The 23062-nt window shown below is 32.5% G+C and overlaps 2 protein-coding genes across 2 annotated transcripts; both read left to right on the top strand.

Annotated features, from left to right (window-relative positions):
- Nucleotides 1-6188: 6188 nt before the first annotated feature.
- Nucleotides 6189-13141, top strand: LOC122603327 (phosphoenolpyruvate carboxykinase (ATP) 1-like). The gene is made up of 12 exons (XM_043776004.1): nucleotides 6189-6292; nucleotides 6535-6818; nucleotides 9045-9223; nucleotides 9379-9532; nucleotides 9760-9844; nucleotides 10867-10967; nucleotides 11182-11480; nucleotides 11666-11839; nucleotides 11922-12166; nucleotides 12258-12427; nucleotides 12529-12697; nucleotides 12792-13141. The coding sequence occupies exons 2-12, from the start codon at nucleotides 6547-6549 to the stop codon at nucleotides 12933-12935; spliced, it is 1992 nt and encodes a 663-aa protein (XP_043631939.1). The 5' UTR covers nucleotides 6189-6292; nucleotides 6535-6546; the 3' UTR covers nucleotides 12936-13141.
- Nucleotides 13142-16060: 2919 nt separating this feature from the next.
- LOC122604048 (COMPASS-like H3K4 histone methylase component WDR5A) lies at nucleotides 16061-21106 on the top strand. The gene is made up of 2 exons (XM_043776942.1): nucleotides 16061-16825; nucleotides 20618-21106. The coding sequence occupies exons 1-2, from the start codon at nucleotides 16160-16162 to the stop codon at nucleotides 20921-20923; spliced, it is 972 nt and encodes a 323-aa protein (XP_043632877.1). The 5' UTR covers nucleotides 16061-16159; the 3' UTR covers nucleotides 20924-21106.
- Nucleotides 21107-23062: the final 1956 nt, after the last annotated feature.

Genomic DNA, 23062 nt, shown 5'->3' on the forward strand with positions numbered 1-23062 from the left:
TGGTTATTGTTATTGATACGGTCTTTGCTTTAGATAGAACCTCCACTGCAAAAGCATTTACCTTCACGAGTAAAACCTCTACAAGGAAGGTGAGTGGGTAGATGCTTGCTTGTTTTTTTTAGTGCAGTTTGAAAAGGCCTTCTTTAATTATGCTCACTTTTCTATTGTTTCTTACCATATCATATGATAGTTATTATTAAATTACAATATATTATCTTAAGTTACATGGTTACATTAATATATTTTTATACGCTTCTTCATTATCATTATTATTTATAAGGTGAGACAATGTGAAAGATTCAAGTATCTAATCTACAATCTATTTTTGCTGATTCTTTGTTTGTTGGAATATTTGGTTCCACATCTGGGAACCAAAATATGACTTGTATAATAATCTTGAAGTAATTAGTTCATTAATTTTAATTTTTATTATATATAATTTGATTTTATTTAGTTTCATGATCATATTAAAAAAATTAACTAAAGGATTTTATAAAAGTATGTATCATTTTTGAGTAATAAATATTTATATAATAATTAATACATAAGAGACAATTGTTATGACATAAGCATTTTATAAAAATAAATTATTTGTTATCACCACATTTATTAAAGTTTAGTTCTCTTTTGTTAAATTTATTTTTATAAGATTATTTCCCGCCTAATACGCATATTAAACTTATTAAGTTTTCATTGTTATAATATATCTGATAGTTATAAATAAGATATGTTGAGATTTAATGATATTACTATATAAAAAACAACATAAGTGATTATAGAAAAATATAAATATAACTTAGGAACTATTTTTCATAATTATCTATACTCCTATGCTATATTTATTATAAAAAAAATAGCCCTCTATTATTGAAAGTTACATGAGAGAAATTGTATAAAATAACCTAACGATTAAATTACACTATCAGTTCTTAATCTTTCTAAATATTTCAATTTACCATTTACATCAATTGTATTTACATCAATTATTTAAACCGCCTGGCGCCGCCTTTACCACCAATAGTCGCCCCACCACCACACCTCACCCCATAACCACCGTCGCATTGCGCGGATACCGTGCTAGTATTATTAAAATAATTACTTTTAACCGTTAAAAAATGTAAGAATTGCCTTCCATAGTTTATGATTATATTTATACTTATTAAATTTAATTTAAAAAGGTTAAAATAAAGTATATGACATCTGTTTTTTTAAACTAATGACTCTAATTAAAAGTTAAACTTTATCTAACTTATCCATTTTGGAATTAAGATTCCCTTATATATATATATATATATAGGGTAAAGTTATTTTGAGAACCCTTTTTTTTTGCGAGAACCTTTGAGAATTTTTCAAATCAAGCCCAACCGATGATTGTTCTTTACATGGAAATTGTTTTTTGATTGTATTCTGAATAACTTAAATGTAATTTTAAAGTTTATAATTGTGTGGAAGTATTGATTATCATCCGTTATACAATTATGTGGAGATTTGGATTCTTGATCACATGTGCACGTATATTGCTATGATCACATGTATGCAAGTCAATCACATGTAATCATAGCAATATTCGTGCACATATGATCAAGAATCCAAATCTCCATATAATTGTATAACGGATGATAATCTATGCCTCCACACAATTATAAACTTTAAAATTACACATAAGTTATTCAGAAAACAATCAAAAAACAATTTTCATGTAAAGAATAATCATCGGTTGGGCTTGATTTGAAAAGTTTTCAAAGGTTCTAAAAAAAGGGTTCTCAAAATAACTTTTCACTATGTATATTTAGATAGTTCATAAGCATTTTTCTTTTTAAAGTTTAGTTTATTTTAACTTTTGTTATTTATGATTTCATTTTTCTTTTGAAAACTCTAATATTTTATACATGATTTTTTTAAATTACCATCATCTATACCGGGCCGGGATCATATTTTGATGATTTTCAAGATGAATTCCGACGATACTGAAACCAATACAAGGACTGAACCAGTACCACGCCATCCCAACAACATATTATCATTAACTGCTAGTACATTACTAACATATTAAAGTATGCCTTAATCCAAAATATATTATACAAGTTAAACAACTTAATGTATAGTCAATTTAAAATATAATTTGTTTGTAGACATGTATATTTACACTCGAAGGGTACTCACACGATACGACGGTGATGGCGATAACGGGTGGTGGTGGCGTGCGGCAGTGGTGGAGGTGACAGTGGTGATGGCGATGTAATGGCGACAACAGTATTGAATGTTGGCGTGCGGCGGTAGGGGCGATGGTGGCGGTGGGAACGGTGTTGGCGGCGACGATTGGTGATGACAGTGACAACAAATAGTATAAGTTATTGATGTACTGCGGTTTTAATGAATTGTGAAACATTGAAACTTAAAATTCAACAAAATGAGATTTATTACATAATATAGTATAGATGTAGACAGAGAAGTAGACTAGGGTTTGACCGTAGATTGGTGTGGGTTGAAATTGTTAGGGGTATTTTGGGTACATTCAGTATATGAATGAGAGAAATATTGTTGAATTTGTGGAGTAATTCAGGTATTTCAAAATCTTAATTAAGTAAAGAAGGGGTTTGTTTTATATATTTACATGTATATAATTCTAATATGTATAATACTATTTCAGATGGTAAACATGTTATCTGTGGATGACAAATTTTTTGCGAATATTCAGTTGAAATACGACATCAGGATAACTTCACTGTATAACGGTGAAACATATTTTGCACGTACCCTAGATAACGAGATGTTGACCATGAGCTGTTACAAGTATTCAGAAAAAAAAACTCTAAAACTAGCCATATATAAGGATCGAACTCAAAACTTTAGATAAAACTTAAAAATGCTTCTGACTAATCATCCACATCTTAATCTTAATATATATTATAAGACAGTTGAACTAATTACTTATTAACCAATCACATCGCTCGATTTTATCAATTTGACTTTTGATGATGTCATCATCTAATTTACTTATAAATTAAAATCTCTAATAGTCATTATCCAAATATAATTATTATATTTACTTATAAATTAAAAATCCTAATAGTTATTATCCAAATATAATTATTATATTAATATATGTAGAAAAAATCTCATTAATTTACACTTTTTTGTTTTCCATCAATAATTTACAATTTTTAGTCCTAAATACTTAATTGTTATTTAAATTTAATCCGCGTAATCACATCTCTCGATTTTCTCAAATTTTCAATTTTGACTTTACTTGACTTTTTATTATATATATAAATATAGATTTACGCATATAAATATCAATGTCGACTACATGACTAAAGATAAATATTAACTTATAAGAAATATTATACATTATTGTTTATAAATGTCGTACATTGTTATCCTAATACAATATTGATAATGTCCTCTAATATAATAATATATTAAGTTATATTTTTTTTAATTATAAATTTTAGTATTTAATTTAATAATCAATATAAACACAATATGAACTCTAGATATACCTATCCCAAACACCCATTGGAACACCCCAAGAATTTTAAGGTAATAAACTAACCTTTTTTTGTAGTTTTGACATTAAAATAGGTTCCTAGTATTTTATTTTCAAATATGGGGTTAATTTAGTTGGAACTTTAGCGGATAGCGGGTAAAATACCCGTTAAAAAATTTGAAAAAGGGGCGTTGCATATGTATAAGTTGCCAGCCACTTTCCCACCCTACTTCCATCATCTAACTTATTCCAATATCTTCTTCATTCTTCTTGATATTTTAATCCAATCTCAATTCATGCAAATTAGACTTCTAATCTCAAATCAAAGACTCATGAAGAACCATAATCTATTATCATTCAAGAATTAAAAGTTAGGTATGGGTTAATTAGTGGTGGTGGTGACCGAAAATTTCAAAAGGAAAATGGGGAGGAGAAATTTGTGATTTCAAGTATTGATTTGGTCTTGTATTCCTTGAGGTAATCACTTCCTAACCTAATTTCCCTTCTTTACTAGGAATTAGGGTTTATGAAAGTAAGAAATTGGGGGGTTTTGCTAGTAATGAGTCCAGGTATGAATTTCCCCCAAATTATTGGATATAATCAGTTAGTTATTGAGTTGCTTATGTTAAAATTGATTTAAATGAGAATATTGGTAGTGAAGCTCTAACTATGAAAATGATGTTTTTATTAGCAAGTGAAATAATGTTGATGATGATGAAATTCTTGAGATGATATCAGAAATTTTAATAAATAAGCAACTCAATGACATAGTGGATTGGTTAGAGGTTAGGAATGCTAATGAAAGGTTTAATTTGCTATGTTGAGATAGTTAGAAAAGTGAATGTTGCCTTATGTGTGCATTATGATATGTAATAGGTTGAAGGCTTGATTTTTGCCATTGCGGTTATCTTTTTTTATTGTTGTTTCGCGAAGGAGGTGAGTATACTTGTATATTCGTCGGGTCAATTACCATTCTTGTTGAGTGAGTCCAAGGTGGTAATTGATTTGGCGTTAAGTCTCATGTTTATGGTTGAGTTTGATTACAGTCCTAATTGGTGGCCATAGGCTCATGTGGAGCATTTGTTATTGTTATATTTGATTGTGATTGTAATCATTTGCTTATATGGATCCATGTAATGCCTAGCCCAAGGGTGAGTATTATGGATATGACACGACGGTGTCATAGTCCATATGCAACAGTCCCTTGAGCATTGCCCTCCTTCGTTTATATGATTATATGCAAGCATATTCACTAAGCATTCACTTAACTTTTAGTTGTTTACCTTTGTGATTTAGGTAGTTCCGGAAGAAGGAACTAGGTTGGATTGAATTGAAGTTTAGAGTCAAAGTTGCTACTTGAATTTGGAAGGTATTTGGCTATTCATGGAAGAATGACATATTTTGGTTAGACACTTAGACATCCCTCTTGACTTTGGCTCATGGTACATTTTGGTTGTTAATGGTCATGTTTTGGTACATTTTGTAAATGGTCATGTTTATGTCTTTTGGAGTTGACAAAGATGTTTTGTTTGATTGTAAAATGTCAAGATGGGTAATCGACCCATATGGTAGTGTAGTTGATCGTGGATCAAACGAATTTGACAAATATGACTGTTTACAGGTTAACTCTCTCGCTTTCAATACTGGAATGTAATTTGCATAATATTTGGTTTGAGGTTTGAAGATTTTTGTTTAATCTTAAAGTGGACAAATTTTGATGTTGCTGAACTATGGGCCACTGCGGCGCAGTCGAAACCCACGGCCATAATTTCTTTTCCTCCCACTGCGGCGCAGTGGGGTTCTTCCAGTCTTGGGTCCGAGATTTCCCACTGCACTGCGGCGCAGTGGGGGTATAATTTTTTTTTTTTCGGTTTATCGAGTTCAGTCCTTTCACCTATAATAGATGAATTATTGTAGCATGTGCCTTGTGCGATGACTACGACACATAATTTCACCAATATGTCTCGGCTAATAATGACAATAATGACCTGTGATTATTCTATTACAACTTGCAAAATATAACACTTGGAACCGTATATTTTCAATAATATAAGCTTTTATGACTTAAATGTATGAAGATCTAATATTGATAATATCATAAGTCTCTTGTCTAGTGTTGGATACGGGTCTAAAATCTAGTTTGATACCTTAAAGACATTAATTTTAAGGATAATGATAAATCAAACTACTTGATGTGCCTAAAGATGTGTCTAATTGTAAGATTATGACATATGGAAAAATCAGGGGGAAGATTAAGAAAGAGAATTAGTGAAATCCACATGTCAAATTCTTAAGGTTTTAGACATATCTTTAAGCATACCAATTAGGTTGATTAATTATTTTCCTAATTTTAATTAATCATTCCTTGCCATTTTATATCTGTTGTTTATCGATTTCGGTAATTCATATCCACTTATGATAAATCGGGTGGAGCGGATTTCCATCGACCGGAGGAACATTGCCATCTCGATGTCGTGCGCGGAACTGAAAATGAATTCCAATCCACTTTATTACCCAAATGCATTTATGTGTATGGTACACGCACACCACTGATCGAGTCGCATAAAAATGATGCTCCCCTTATTATGAAGTAGTCACCTTGAAAGTTTGCGATATAACCTAACCATGGTTTTACCATTAACCAACCATAGTTACTCAAAATCCTTTAAATAGGACCAAAATATGACCTTCATTCCTCACCACCTTCTCATATATCTTTCTCATAATACTCGTACTACTTTTGTTTGATGATCGAATCATCGTAATTTTATTCTCAATTGTGTTCAAGTTGTTCATTTTCCGGTGAGTTATCAAATTATTTATTTAATTTCTTTCATTTTTTAATAATTTGAAGTTTTTATCAAAGAATTTGATAATGTACATAAATACGCTACATTAATATCATTTAATCACAAAAGATATGTTACATGTACGTAACAAGGTGCGAGTAAGTCGTGCGCAAGATAAGCCGTGCGCAACTTGTTACGCTCTATTAATATATTATTATCATGATGTAACTAATTAGTATTTGAAACGGGGTCCAGGAAGAAATCGAGATGGCGTCAAATGGAAATGGAAATGCGACCGTCGCGAAAGGAAATGGAGTGTCGGGTGGAAGGAACGGGCTGCCAAAAATATCGACACAAAAGAGGCAGAGTGGGATATGTCATGATGATAGTTCGGCCCCGGTGAAGGCACAAACGATTGATGAGTTACATTCTCTCCAAAAGAAGAAATCGGCACCGACAACACCTTTGGATGGTGTTCAAGGTGCTTTTGCAAATATGTCCGAAGAGGAACGCCATAAACAACAGCTTCAGTCCATCAGGTATATATATAACATAATCATATAGGTTTTAGGTAAAATAAAACAAGTATTAAAGTAAAACAAATAAAACAATAGGTATTTCTTTACTAAAAATCACCATGCATCATAAAAATCATTGTGTATCAATTGTTTTGTAAATCTTCGTGCATCAATCTAACCATGATTTAAGGGTCAAGATCTTGTCCTATTTATTTTACTTTAATACTTAGTTTTATAATACTCAACCCCAATCATATATTTACATCTTCTATTCTTCTCTTCGTAACGTTTAATTTATATTTCAATAAAAAAATGTGTTACATGCTTCTCAACATTATTCCTAAATTATTCTTTAACGTATATAAATGATGATGATGACATGTATGAATAAAATGAGCTTGACTAAATATCATTTCTCTTTCTATATCGTACCTGAAAGTCAATAGAAAATCGAGAAATGATGGCCCGGAGTTTGGTGGGTAGGAATTGGATTGCAAATGTTAAATACAGTAGCATTCTTTTTAAAGTGGCATCATTTTTCTTTATTTTTACCAACAACAATATAAATAATCTAATGAAACCTCTTTTAGTCATGCCTAGAGTTGTGAAAACCGCTCACACCGGGCCTGGGCATGCTGTTTTCTCGTTCCTTAATATTGGTTTATCTTGTTTAAAATTTTGTTTTTTTTTATTCTTATTAGTAGGTCATGTAACTTTTAATTTTTCTGGTTATTTTTCTTAACTATATTTTTAGATCTCGTAACTTTAGGGCTCCTTATTCTTATAGACCGGTCGTATTTCAATTGGAGTTGTAAGAGTTGGTAGATCGAGAATATGTTTTTATTCTTCGGAAAAAGAAAAGTTGTACTCCATTCTTTAAAATTCGTAAGAATTACGGAAATAAAGTTTGCAATCAAAAGAGTTTTAGCCTAATACGTATGTGAGTTGGGTTTTCTATCCAACTAGATTTATATAGGCATATAGCATTTAAAAAATTTAAACATAATAAAATATAATTTGTACATTACATGAGGATGATTTTAGACTCGAGTGTGACTTATTTTTGAAATATTATAAATTAAAATCTAACTGTGAGTTATTTTTGCCTTTCCATGTTTCCTTTTATTTAAACATCAAAACAAATGCGCGTTCCATAAATTACAAAATGACAAGAATGGAATGAATTAAATAGTTAATTGTGCCAATTAAAAAGTTATATGATCATTTTATGATCGTTATTTACTATTTATGACTCCATCATAACAAATTTATAATCTTCTTTAAAATGTTGCTATTCATTTTTTTCTTGTGAAGAAAACTATTTTTTTGAAAAAGCATTTCAATGAATAGTATTACTTGTTTACTCTGACATACTTGATACTTATATTCTTTATTTTCAAGAATCCTATGCCAATTTACATAGTACAATCTATTTCTCTTTCTCTAAATTGAGGAATATATTTTATTATCTTTTTTAAAAGACAAATAACCGATCCTAACAAAAAACTAATACTTAATATATTTATAGAACGTTTATCATGGGGCTAGAACTCGAAGGAATATATTTTGTTCTAACAATCTGAGAATATATACATGAATCATTTTTGATCAAGTTTAAGCTGTTGAGTGTTGGCTATGTGTTTACTAAAATGTTTAAATAGCTTATATTTAAATATAATAATGATAAATACTCGTAATACTATAACATTGATGTACGTGTGTGAATGTACATCTGTACATACATGGATGCGCTCAAAGTTATCGAGCTTTAAGTGATGCATGTATCTAAATTATTTTATACGAATAAAACTTATCAATTAGGTTTCATTAAATATTGAAGTTTTCTTTATTGTTGTTGTGATTTGGTCAATAAATTATATATTCAACGTTTCTTTTAATAATAATAATGCACTTTAACAAAAAGTTAATTGAACAATAACTCTTTACTTCATGTACTATTTGATACTTACTAATCTTTTGAGAAGCGACGGTGGTCATTAAGTTATTAACTAGTGGTTAATAATAACACACTCTATATTAGTATTAATTTATGTAGTATTTGACTCCAACTAAAACAACATGTGTGTGGTATAAAGGAATCATAAAAAATGAAAAAATAATAATGAATTAAGATAGTGAATTTTAAACTGAGTATTTAAAATGAGAATGATCGAATTCTGTTTTGTAACAACATAATTATTAATTAATTTGATGTAATATGTTATGAAAACTTCAATATTTATACAGTGCATCATTAGCATCCCTGACTCGAGAAACTGGACCCAAATTGGTTCGTGGAGACCCAGCCCGAAGACCGGAGACCCCTCGAGTGTCACATGCCCCTGAACACCATTTCGCACCAACATTTTCGGCTAGTGACAGCTCTCTCAAATTCACCCATGTCCTCTACAATCTCTCCCCTGCTGGTAAAATTTAATTTTCATATATGTTTATGTTACTTCCATATGTTACAAACTTTACAATAATTATTATGTACATTTCTTTATGTTATTTCCATATATGATTACGTACAATAAAATGTACTTAATAACTATAAACCACATTTATTCTTTTCTTATAGAGTTATACGAGCAGGCGATCCAGTATGAAAAAGGATCATTCATAACGTCGAGCGGTGCATTGGCTACCTTATCTGGTGCCAAAACTGGCCGCTCGCCAAAGGATAAGCGTGTCGTTAGAGATGACACCACTGAGGATGAGCTCTGGTGGGGCAAGTATGTTCTCTATATCCATTATCTTTAAATTTGCTTTGTTAAGTCCTATCATATATCAATTTGTATGACATCATCCATAGTTACTCTACTTTCACATAAAAATCATGGTTACGATAAAAAATGGTATAAGTATTGTCACTAAAATTGTAATATATGATCTTGATTTTATATGTAATTGAATTATCATACATAAACGGGCAAATTTAATATATGCATAATGTATGCAGAGGTTCACCAAATATCGAAATGGATGAGCAGACCTTCTTGGTTAACAGAGAAAGAGCTGTTGATTATTTGAATTCTTTGGAAAAGGTATAACTTTAATTTTTATTTCAAAATCATTTTTTTTTAAAAATTTTGTTGCACATCACTTTGTTTTTTTGCTGGTGTGGTTTACAGTTTTCGTTACAACATGATTGATATCACCATAAAAGTTTAGATAGCTTTGTAGATATGGAACTAATGACGAAAACAGTGGTGCCCACTTTTATAAATAGATAGGAAGGACTATACAGTTTTTTTTTTATAATTAAAGTAGGGAATATGATAAATACGAATAAGAACATTAAGATATGTGAGCCTGTGAGATGAGGATATATAGATGCATCTTTTTTTTGTCTCTTTCCTTTAAATTCGCCATACTATATCTCTATGTCTTGAAAGAAGTGCCTTTGTCCTTTTCTATATAATATTTGGATTTGGATATGATATAAATAATTGGATTTAGATATGATATAAATAATGTATCTTCAAAAAGAGTTTTCAAGTTTGAATCTGTGTTATGTAAAATATTTTTGGGTGTCACGGGCAGTTATGGGCGAAAAAAGTTAGTTAGGCTACCATATCTGAGTCAAAAACTAACTTGCCGTTCTCAGATAACCTAAAAGGAGAAAACCTTAATTGACAATTTAATTAGTATCAGTATGCATCTTATGGAACATAATTTAAGAGTTTTAGTCTTACAAAATAGGGTAATGTTATGCAATATCAATAATTTTGATAGATGTTCATTTTTGATAATTGTAAGTTTTGTTTGTGCCTTTAAGTAGTTCAATTGTCATTTAACCATCAGATTAAAAGTCTAAGGTATACCATTCTAACCCAGTCAAAATTAACCATTTGTAAATAATCTTTTAGCACACTCATGTTACAAGTTACAGATGACAAATATTAATATCTAACCAAGCTGATATACTAGTAAAGTATAGCCTTTAAAAAAAGAAAGAACACAATAAGAAAGACATTGACTTATTAGTAATCTAGTGATTTATTGGATTTAATTTTCTACTCTATGTGGATTGATCACTTAATTGTATGCCTAATTGAAATTTCAGGTGTTTGTGAATGATCAGTTCTTGAACTGGGATCCAGAGAACCGAATCAAAGTTCGAATTGTGTCTGCAAGAGCTTATCACTCTCTGTTCATGCACAACATGTAAGTAGATTAGAAATATTACACAACTATCATGTTTTTCTATGTCTCATGATTCCAGATACTCTAAAGCCAAGGCCCTCCAGATAAGTTTTAAATGTTTTTGTTGCAAGCGTCTTTTTAAAGAGTAAACGGGTTTAATTGAAGGGAAACAATATAATGGTGAAAGTATGTTAAAACATGTGTGTGTACAAGTGGATAACTGGGTAGGTTGCAGGTGCATCCGACCCACAGCTGAAGAGCTGGAGAATTTCGGTACTCCAGACTTCACTATCTACAATGCTGGCCAATTTCCATGTAATCGTTACACACACTACATGACTTCCTCCACTAGCATAGATTTAAACCTTGGTAGACGAGAAATGGTCATCCTCGGCACACAATACGCCGGGGAAATGAAGAAAGGTCTCTTTGGTGTCATGCATTATCTCATGCCTAAACGCCAAATCCTGTCCCTTCATTCTGGATGCAATATGGGCAAAGATGGAGATGTTGCCCTCTTCTTTGGTCTCTCAGGTAAGCTTCCTCACCATTCTTTTCAATGGTGAGGATCATATAGCTCGGGTCACATCACAAATCCCTGCCTTATACTCATATCTACCTTTTATGCAACTTTATCATCGAGAGGACTATCAATCTTTTTGATGTAATTGTATCTATATTTAATGAACTTTTGTCAATTTTTCTTTTTTGTATTTTAGGTACTGGGAAGACAACTTTGTCTACTGACCATAACCGATACTTGATCGGAGATGATGAGCATTGTTGGAGTGACAAGGGGGTGTCCAATATCGAAGGTGGATGTTATGCCAAGTGTATTGATCTTTCAAGGGAGAAAGAACCTGATATTTGGAATGCCATTAAATTCGGGACTGGTATGATGATTGTAGTATTCTATCAATATGTTTTAATGCTTATAATGTGTATGCAATTTTACATTTAAATATCTACTTTCAGTGCTGGAAAATGTTGTATTTGATGAGCATACCAGGGAAGTGGATTATCTAGACAAATCCGTCACAGAGAATACTCGTGCTGCATACCCCATTGAGTACATTCCAAATGCCAAGATTCCGTGTGTCGGTCCACACCCTAAGAATGTCATTCTCTTGGCATGTGATGCATTTGGTGTGCTCCCACCAGTCAGCAAGCTAAACCTTGCTCAGACTATGTATCACTTCATTAGTGGCTATACGGCACTGGTACAAACTCTTGCAAGTTTCAAAACATTTATCACTCTTACCCTTGTAGGATGTATAGAGCGATTGATTATGTTTTTTAATATTTATGAAGGTGGCTGGCACTGAGGAAGGTGTAAAGGAGCCACGGGCAACGTTTTCAGCCTGTTTTGGTGCAGCGTTCATTATGCTACACCCAACAAAATATGCAGCAATGCTTGCTACCAAGATGGAGAAACATGGTGCTACTGGATGGCTTGTTAACACTGGCTGGTCAGGCGGCAGGTATATAAAATATATACACGCATATAGTTTTATACAGATACATATGATTTCTCATAGACACTCATAGTATATACTTATTATTATGAGTAATTTATGTGTAGTTATGGTTCTGGAAGTCGTATGAAACTGGCATACACTCGTAAAATCATTGATGCCATTCATTCTGGACAACTTTTGAATGCAAACTACAAGAAAACAGAAGTATTTGGGCTGGAGATCCCAACTGAGGTCGAGGGAGTGCCTTCCGAGATTCTTGATCCAGTGAACACTGTAAGTTGCCCAAAAATGTCTTCATTTTCATAAAATTTTAAAATATATATTTTTTGTCGTTAATTTTGATGTGGGGTTGAATCGAATAATGCAGTGGTCGGACAAGAATGCATACAAGGAGACATTGTTGAAGCTGGGTGGGCTGTTCAAGAACAACTTCGAAGTGTTTACGGACCATAAAATTGGCAAGAATGATAAGCTGACTAAGGAAATTCTTGCTGCTGGTCCGAACTTTTAATATCATCCTCAGGGTCTGAGTGTTGAACAAAGAAGTGAATGGTGGTAAAAAGCTAGAAATTAAGGCTTTGTTAGCCTAACATACAACATTTATATATTAATCTAGTTGTATGTTGTTATTTATTTAGAGTAGTAAGTGTATTTGTCATTTTCAACTGGATTGTACTCTTTATATATCAAATCAAAAGAGCCATTCACTTTATATTATTTTGGCAGGTCTTTATAGCATATAAGGAATATATATAATAGGCTTTTTATATAATGATGTCCATAAGTATAACGGCTAATGGGTTGGGCCAAACTTGTTGGTCAAAAATAGCGTAGAATTCAAATGAAAGTCCTTACAATACAACTATGCAAAGTAATGTTGTTGGTCCATTGAGTTCACTTCACCAAACCATACGAGCTCATTTGCAATTCTCTTTGCCCCAAATACTACCAGATTGGAACTTGAGTTAAGACTCTCTTCAATTAAAAAAAAAAAATTGAAAGTTTTTGTTAAAGCAGATTGAGATTGGTTAAATCACGATCAATTCGACTACAAAGGTACGGAAAACAATTGTAATAATCTTTGAGGTTTCCGTTTAAATCAAGACATATAAACACGAATTATATGAAGAATAAGAGATAAACAAGATATAAAACTCTTATATTATCATTAATCATAAGATTTGCTACACCAAACGAGTATACATCTTTGTGGCACGGGGTATAGATCTCTACCCCGTGCAGTTGGATGTTTCGAAATCATGGACCAAAACCCTAAACCTAAGTCTTGTATATATAGGCTAATTTACAGGCTGGACTTCAAACAGTTCGTGCGCTTTGATTATCTTCACACGCAGTGACGGATCTAAGGGCGTGTTTGGTTCACAGATTTTGATGGAATCTGATGTAATTGGAATTGAATTTCATTCCGTGGTACGTTTTGTTGTCAAAAGATAATCGAATTTCATTTCATTGGAATGTAAACATTCCATCAAATAATGGAATCTCCAATCCATGGGGTTATTGGATGGAATTTGATTCCTTCATTATGTTGAATTTTAAAAAAACAAAAAACATTCCATCAAATTTCATTCCTTCGGAATCTAATCCCGTTGCAAGATTTCATTCCTTATAAAAACATTCTGTGAACCAAACACGCCCTAAGATTTCTATTTAGGTGGGTCCTTGAAAACCTCAACTCAGGCGTTGATTTGGGACAAAGCTAAAAGCAATCGGTCTGGTCGGGTCAGTTGAGTTAAAAACACAAATATATTATTTAGTATTACAATATGTCACTATGGTGTCTCAAACGCTAACTGCTAACTACTCGTTTTTGTTTTTTTTAAAGTAAACCCATTATATAAATTTGCAAGTTTTGTCAGCTCATAAACATAAGTACGATTAAAAGGCTTAAAATAAAGGCCATCATTTTTCTCAACAGAATGAATATATCTATAACCAAGATATAACTTAATAAGTAGTACAACTATACGGTTATCTATACTATATTATAAAACAGATTTCCTTTAGATTTTCAACATTGAACTTAAATTTTCAATATTGATTTAATTACCTCCCCAAAATGTCTCTCATATCTATTATATATTTACCTAAAAAGAACCATAATACTTTTTCTCTCTACTGAAATCTCAACCAATCATTTTTTTTTTCTCTCTTCCATAAATCATTTTAATCTTCTAATTTATTCAAAAAATTTTATCTCAAAAACAATATATCGATAAATTATAAAAATTATATAGGTATTCTTAAAATTTCATTCTCTTTCATTAGAGTGGTCATTCGATATACTTTCGACGAATTTTTAAATTCGAAGGCGGAGCCCGTCAGGTAGATCACCCCATCACCGCCGCCGCTATTACATCACCACCCGACCATCACCTCCATCACTGCCACAACGCGCGGGTACTATTCTCGTAAGTTATACAAGTCAAAAGTGATATGTATCATGTTAAAGTTTAAAGGGTTTTAGAAAATGAAGATTATGTTCATGTTAAAGTTTAAAGAGCTTAAATAAAATGAAGATATAAGATGACAAACAAATACTTCTTTCACACAGAAACTCAAGTTTAGATTTCACCATTAAAAACAACTATCAAGCTTTCTTTTATTGTTTGTTTTTCTTCCAAGGAGGTTCCTTTACATTTTGTAAGGACGGTCCTAGTTAAATTTAAATTACCTTTCTAGGATTATTTTATTTGCAAGGAGGGTCATATGAACCTCTTAACAATGAGGTAGATCCGCTTAGGCTCACACGAACTCCTACTCGTGATGATGTCATCACGAGATTATTTGTATAGATGGTGACGTCAACATGAACTTATAGTACTTGCTTATGTCATCTCTACATCACTTCTAAGTTCTAACATCATTTAGAATTGCATTGCGACAGACGATAACTGAGCACAGAACGTGTACTTACAGTTTTCAAACATATGGATTGAGAATAAAATATCCCTACCATACAAAAAGAGAGACCTTGATGGTGAAAAACTATTTTTTGCTGGTTGTCGACCAACAGAAAGAAATGAGATCTTTGCATAACTTATAACTTAGAACTTGTACGGGGAGATCTTAAAATCTTTAGACTGGTGAGCAGTGACTGATTAAAGATTTTTAAAGGGTGGGTTCATGCAAATTCTTTTTTACCCTAATTTATTTATGTCAAGACAACATTTTAAGTTATAATACTAATATTCAAAGCGCACAAATTTATAAAGAAATACCTTTTTAAAGGTGGGGTGGTGAGCATACTTATAGTATTTTTCATCCGTCTAACAGCCGGATAATAAAATAGTAGATGTTCATATACAAATTGGGGATAGATTATATACTGTTGGCAATATATAACTCGGCTCCTGCACCCTCACAATGAGGGGGTGGTTTTTTATTTTTAATCACGTGCAAGTTGAAGAATATAATGTTTGTGAGAGTAGCAGTAGTCTTATTAACATCATAATAGATTTTCACATACAAATTACTAAATATCCACGAATATTTGTTTATGAACATCGATTCTTTCTTCGTAAACACTTGGTCTGTTTTATACTCGACTCAATACTCATCGTATTACTACTATTTCTTTTTCACCCAATAGATTGTCTCTCTAAAAAGGAAGCACTATAGCTTTGTGTTTCTTTAGGCTTTTTCCCATTTAACACACAGAGTGTTTCTTTAGCCAACACCACCAAAAAAAATCCCCTCTCACAGAAAAAGAAAATGACGTCACAACCAAAACCACCACCGGAAACAACCACCCCTATCCCCCACCCCTACACTCTAAAACACACCCTAACCGGCCACAAACGTTCAATCTCCGCCGTCAAATTCTCCGACGACGGAACCCTCATCGCGACTTCCTCCGCCGACAAAACCGCCCGTACCTGGTCCACCACAACCTTCACCACCATCCAACAATTCATCGGCCACGAACAAGGTATCTCCGATGTCGCATTCTCCTCCGATTCTCGATTCCTCGCAACCGCCTCAGACGACAAAACCGTCCGTCTTTGGGACGTCTCCACCGGTACCTTACTTAAAACACTAACCGGCCACACTAACTATGTTTTTTGTGTCAATTATAATCCTCAGTCAAACATGATTGTGTCGGGTTCTTTCGATGAGACAGTTAGGGTTTGGGATGCAAAAACTGGGAAATGTTTGAAAGTTTTACCTGCTCATTCTGACCCAGTTACCGCGGTTAATTTTAACCGAGACGGTAGTTTGATTGTTTCGAGTAGCTATGATGGGTTATGTAGGATTTGGGATGCTTCTACTGGTCATTGTACTAAAACTTTGATTGATGATGATAACCCGCCTGTTAGTTTCGTTAAGTTTTCGCCTAATGGGAAATTTATCCTTGTTGGGACTCTTGATAGTACTCTGGTGAGTTAGTTTTCGTATTCGTTTTTTGCAAAGTTTTATACTCAAGTTAATTGTTTTATATTGATTATGTTATATGTACTTGTTAGTAAAATTTGATAAAGATTGAGACTTGCGTGTTATGCGGTTAGTAATCTTGATTAGTTTAGAAGAACGATGGAAAAACAGCTGAACGTGAATAAATTGAACTTGAACTTGCATAGTAAGTAGTTAGTACTTGTTATGAACAAGTATAGGTGTTTGTGGACGAATAGTCTTGTTTAGTCTAGTAGAATGACGCAAAAGAGCTGAATATGAAATTTAGAAATCACGTACTTTGAATTTAGTACTCGTTCTGAAGAAGTATAGGTGTTTGTGCTAAATCTTGATTAGTTAGAAGTACGACACAAAAGAGGCGAACTTGAAAAGTTTGAATTTGCATAATAAGCAGCTGGTACTTGTTGTGAAGAGGAGTAGAAGTTGGGGATTAATAATCTTGGTTAGTTTGGAAGAACAGGGTATATTTGCATGTTTAAGTTAATTGTTCATACTGATTGATTATAGTTGCAGGGTTGTTAGTGTGGTTATAAAGTATTTGGGATTGCTACAATGTTGTTATATGGTTTCTTAGCTTATGTATTACTTCAATATGTTAGGTGATTTGTTCATTTAGATTTTAGATTAAGCTTGAAGAATAATTGAAGTTGCATACTATGCAATGAGTATTTTATTGAATTAGTATAGATGTTCTGCCTTGACTTTGTAAAACACGAGTCTATGGGAAACAAGAAAAGATCTTTTCTTTTCTACTTTCCACTTAGTGCCTGTTGTGCAACATTAACAATGGGAGGCAAAGGGAGTTTAAGGAGGTAACTTTACTCTTACCTATTGCAGAGGAGATTAACAAGAATGGATTCTAGGCCATCTGGTCTATTTGCGAGTATGAACATCATCTAATATGGTATTATGTACTATGGATACATCTATCTAAGCATCTAACTGTCTTGAAACACACTATGCAAAATCAGTACTCCATGTGAAGAATTATAGATGTTCATGGACTACTCCTGTTTGGTTTTGAATATTTTCTTGTTTCTGTTAGAATACATAAAGGAACAACACAAAACCAGCTGATAATGTTATCTTTGCCTTAAGTTTTAAGAGAAGGTACTAGTTGGAATTCTTTATTGAAAGTTCGTATATGCTTTATTAAAATTTTATCCTCTCCAATGTAGTGTGGTTTAAGTTAGGGGTAGTTGTAGCTTTGTAGGTTTGTTACGGTTATGTAGAAAGCATATGAAATTGTGACAATGTTGACATGTTGTATATTCATTTGCGGTTCTTTTTGAATTTGTTGGCTGATCTTTCGAGTTAGTAGATGAAATTTGAAGAATGTTATACTTGCATACTATGCAATTAGTACTAATAGGAAGTATAAGTGCTGTGCTTGGAATTTTTACAATTCTTAAGGCAGGGACAAACAAGCAAGAATCTTGATTTGGACATTTGGTCGTGTTTGGTCTACTTTGTGCCCGTGTCATACTACAGAGGAACTGTTACAAAACCAGTGGAACATGAAAACTTTGGTTTTGAGTTTTGGCTGAGGGTATTCATGGGAATTCATTATATGCTTTATTGTGAGCATGAATAACTAATATGGTACTCATTGTAGTTTCATAAATGTTATCTTTGGTGGCTGCTTCGCATGTCAAAATTCAATTGGCCCGTGGTACCGAATATCTATTACAAAGATGGTGAATTGAAAATAAATTTATCAACTTGATAATAGGAAATATTGATTGACGGACATATGATTAATGAGTTAATCAAGCTATAGGATTAGTATTAATATAGTATTAGGGTTGTAATTTCGGATATGGATTAGTTGGATTGAGTCTTTTTGACATTGGGACAACAACCTAGAACTCGTTATGAATAATTCGAAATACCTGCCCAAACTGAGTCAAGTGTCCAATCTGTAGAAAAGGTCCTTAAACCAGTACAAGTAGATATAGAAGCAAAATAGGAAGATGTTGGACCAATGGACTATGTTAATGAAATTGATATAAAGTCATCGATGTTGGTAGTCCCAACTATAGAGCCTCTTGTTCATACAAGTAAGAAGGAGGAGGCAGATGAGCCTTTCATGAGGATTTAATCTGACTAATGATGTTGCTGCTTGTGTTGGGTTTGTTTCACATCAAAAAATGTACCCATGTATGGGTTAAACTTCGACAAGAGACAACATTTATTAGGTTTTGTTATGCTGCATTACGATGATCCAGAAGAGGCAGAACTATACATCAAAATATGGGATCCTGGAATCAAGACAGCTTGAAGCAACACCTTGACGACAAGGTGTTTATGGAGGTCGAAGTAATGATGCGAGCTACATTTTATATCTATATTAAGTTATTATATTCTATATGGTGTCTTTAATATTTTTTTAGCTGCCTTATTAATAATAGCTTGCCAATCAAGCTGTAGGATTAGTATTAATCTTAATATAGCATTAGGGTTGTAATTTCGGATATGGATTAATTAAGTCGACTCTTTTTGAAGTTGGGAGATTGCTTACTCTTTTTGACATTGGGAGTTCATATCAGTTGACAACTAGATAGTCCAAGAACTGAGATGTTTGTAATGTGAATGAGAGGATTATTGTAGGGTTTTTATATTTATCTAAACATCTGGTTATGAATCTAACAAAGCCACTGATAATACTTGACTTTGTTATTAAAATGGTGATTTATTAATATTTAACTAACAGAATCTCATAATTGGTTTATAACCTTGAATCCTTTCCTGCAATACTCTATTCCTTGCTTCTCCTAGATTCCTTGAGATACTCGTGCACATAACTAGGTTTCGATACAACTATATATTCATGATTTATTTTGATTAGGATTATAACATGTTGAGCTTGCGTGGGTTTCATTATTGTAAAAGATTTGCTCTCAAATCGCAGCCCTTGGGTGGGTTTAATATCTAGGGCAACATGCAAATTTCTGTCTTCTGTAAATCTGTATGCAGAAAATCTACCGGTCTTCCCCCAAATACATTTGGACAGCAATGTTTAGCTTGGCACATCTACTATTCCGAGTCACTTAGGTTGCTCGTTGTTAGGATTAGGAGACATTTGGATAATGCTGTAGAAATAATGGATATCATAGTTGTTATAACATGTTATTATATCTTTTCTTCTTGTTTTCAATGCCCCAGTGTCGAATCATTTGGACATATTGAACAGGAGTTACGGTTTGCAAGACCGATCTTTAAAGTTACCATTCGATTAGTAACTTTGCACTTACTGCTTTTTATATAAGTGACTTTGGCCGCTTTGCTTGCAAGGATGTTTAGTTAATCTTTGGATTGCTTGAAAATATGTTGTATCCAACCATCTCTTGCTCCTGCAGTCCTGCATAAAGTTTTCTTCCTTTGTCATGTTTAGTTCCTGTTTTATCTTTCAAGTAAAATCAAGAGGTAATGCATGCAGCAATATAAAACACATTAAAATACTCGATAAAACATGCAGCAGACTTCTGAAAGGATTAGAAATCACGGAGAAGACGACTTCTAGCAAATTAAGTGGAGAAGCATAAGTCTGTCTCTTGGCAACCTTAAAGTTTATCGATGTAGTGATCTAGGCCTTTAAGTTATGTTGTAATGATAAATATAACAGGTGAATGGAAAGAATTTTAATTGGGGTTAGCATTCTAGATGCTTTTATGATCTTATGTAAAACAGTTGGTTTATTAAAAAATTTGTTGATTTTTCTCAAACTAATCTTTTTCTGTTTTTCATATTCTGATACAGAGGTTATGGAACTTTTCAACCGGTAAGTTCTTAAAGACCTACACCGGCCATACCAACTCAAAGTACTGCATCTCATCAGCATTTTCCATCACCAATGGCAAATACATCGTCAGTGGTTCTGAGGACAATTGTGTGTATTTGTGGGAACTTCAGACAAGAAAAGTTGTCCAGAAACTCGAAGGTCACACTGATGCTGTCATAACGGTTGCATGTCACCCAAATGAGAACATGATTGCTTCAGGGGCCCTAGAAAATGACAAAACAGTAAAAATCTGGACTCAAGATGTTCAGAAACCAGAAAGATAAACCGATGGCTTGATGACAAAACAGTAAAGCTTTAGACTCGAGATTGACTTCTACAAAATCTTTTTCTGTAAGTTGTTAGTGGGCAAGGCATTTTATGGTTTATATGAGTTTAAGTTCTGGCATTTTCATCAAAAAGTCTAATGAGCAGTCATTTGTTAAACTCTCTATTAGCTCTATTTTGTAGTTTGCAGACTCTATAGTCTAGGTAGCTTCTCTCGGTTATTATTTAGCTTCATCATCAACCACTGCTCTCAAATTCAGACCCTTTTGTTCCTTCTTTCCCAAAGTAGCAACAATATCTGAATGGTTTAAACCTTCAATTTATTATTGATAATGTAGTGGCATTGGACTGCTTTTTAATCTCACAAATGGAAAACCGTTTTTTTAAACGGATGAGGTATTTTCTCTTCAGGCTACCCCGAGCAAAGCATGTCTTTGACTCAGCTATATGTGGCTTAAATGGGTATATGTGACAGTTTATTAACCTCTCCTTTCCAATATGTTCACTTGGTGTGAGGTTTGAACACAAAGACTTCTTATTAGCACATCATCAGATTACCTAATCAGTAATCACTGGTGGTTGTTTAAAAGTAAGTCCTATCATTTTGTTTGGGTAAAAAAAACGTCTTAGCTGAGTCCATATTTTAATTTAGGCTACTGTATATTGCAGCTATCTTTTGCTACAGATGGTTTAGTTGGACTATAAACTAGGCCCATTTAGTCAAAAGAACTCCTATTTGACCCACGTCACTTTTTCTTTTGGCTTGTTACTTAGCAGACTTAAAAATGTGTTTCAAATCTTGCTTTTGGAAGATTAATTTTTAATTATCTGTTTTACTAAATGGTGGTTCAGCTCTCCTGAGCATTCATTCATATGTATCCAGTTTGGATATATATATTTTTTTCACTTCTAGAATCCTTTTAGAAGTTAATAAAGTATAATATTTTAATGTTTCCAAATTGCAACTATCAATTAATTTTATACATTATTATTTGTTTTATAGTTCTTCACGTTGAATAGAATTTAGAGCTATTAGTATTACGCATCTATATTACTTTTGCATTGTTCTTTTTACCTACTATAATACTCGTAGCAGTCTATATAATTATCTATATCTATACTATATAAAATCTGTTCATATTATCGGTGGCGGAAGATCAGTAAGACTAAAAGGGGTTATGGTCCCTCCGGAATTTTGGGCGATAATTAGTAATTATTTAATATTTTATGGTGGAAAATAAATTTATGTATATTTACCCCCTAAATAATTTAAGATATATATATATATATTTTAAAAGTGTTCTTATCGAAGTGTTACCCTATATATATATATATAGGAAAAAGTTCAAATGAGAACCATTTGAATTGGAGGAACCATGAGAACCTTTTAATTATAACTTGGTATTCATATGTGAATAGTCTATGTGAACAAATACATGCACATATGAATATGTCAAGTTATAACTAATATTACCTATGTTCATATATGAATGGTTTTCAAGTGAACCTACGTGAACGAATATGTTCAGATATACTTATCACATATGAACATCAAGTTATAATATAGTGGTTCTCATGTTCTTTCAATTTAAATGGTTCTTAATTGAACCTTACCCTATATATATGTATCAGATTTAGAAACTATTTGACCCCTTCTGTAATGATATTCAAGTTCATATTATCGTCCTCCCCCCCCCCCCTATATTCTACTTGGTTTAACGTTGAATTATAATTATTATATCTATATCCAACATGTCTTACAAATCCCTATTAATCAATTTAACACTTAAAATATCTAATTTCACCCACAAAAAAACACAAGAAATTCAAAACATATCTAGTCTAGCAAATAACAAATTTTATGCTTATTTTTCAATAATTGATTAGTTGGGTCACTTAGAAAATGACCAATTAATTGAAGGGTCAATGTAACTTTATTACGTTATAGAGCTATCACCGGACCCTCTATTTTGTTATGATATAGATATAAAAAATTGAAATCTGCGAGTATGAACAAAACATTTTTGACAACAGTTATTTGAATTAACTGTCCGAGTCAAAGTAGAATGTGGTTATAGAATCTTTGTAGATCTTATCGTTCAATGATAAAAAAGCGACAGCATATATAAATATGTTTT

This window comes from Erigeron canadensis, chromosome 6 (assembly GCF_010389155.1).
Source record: "Erigeron canadensis isolate Cc75 chromosome 6, C_canadensis_v1, whole genome shotgun sequence".
NCBI classification, from domain to species: domain Eukaryota; kingdom Viridiplantae; phylum Streptophyta; class Magnoliopsida; order Asterales; family Asteraceae; genus Erigeron; species Erigeron canadensis.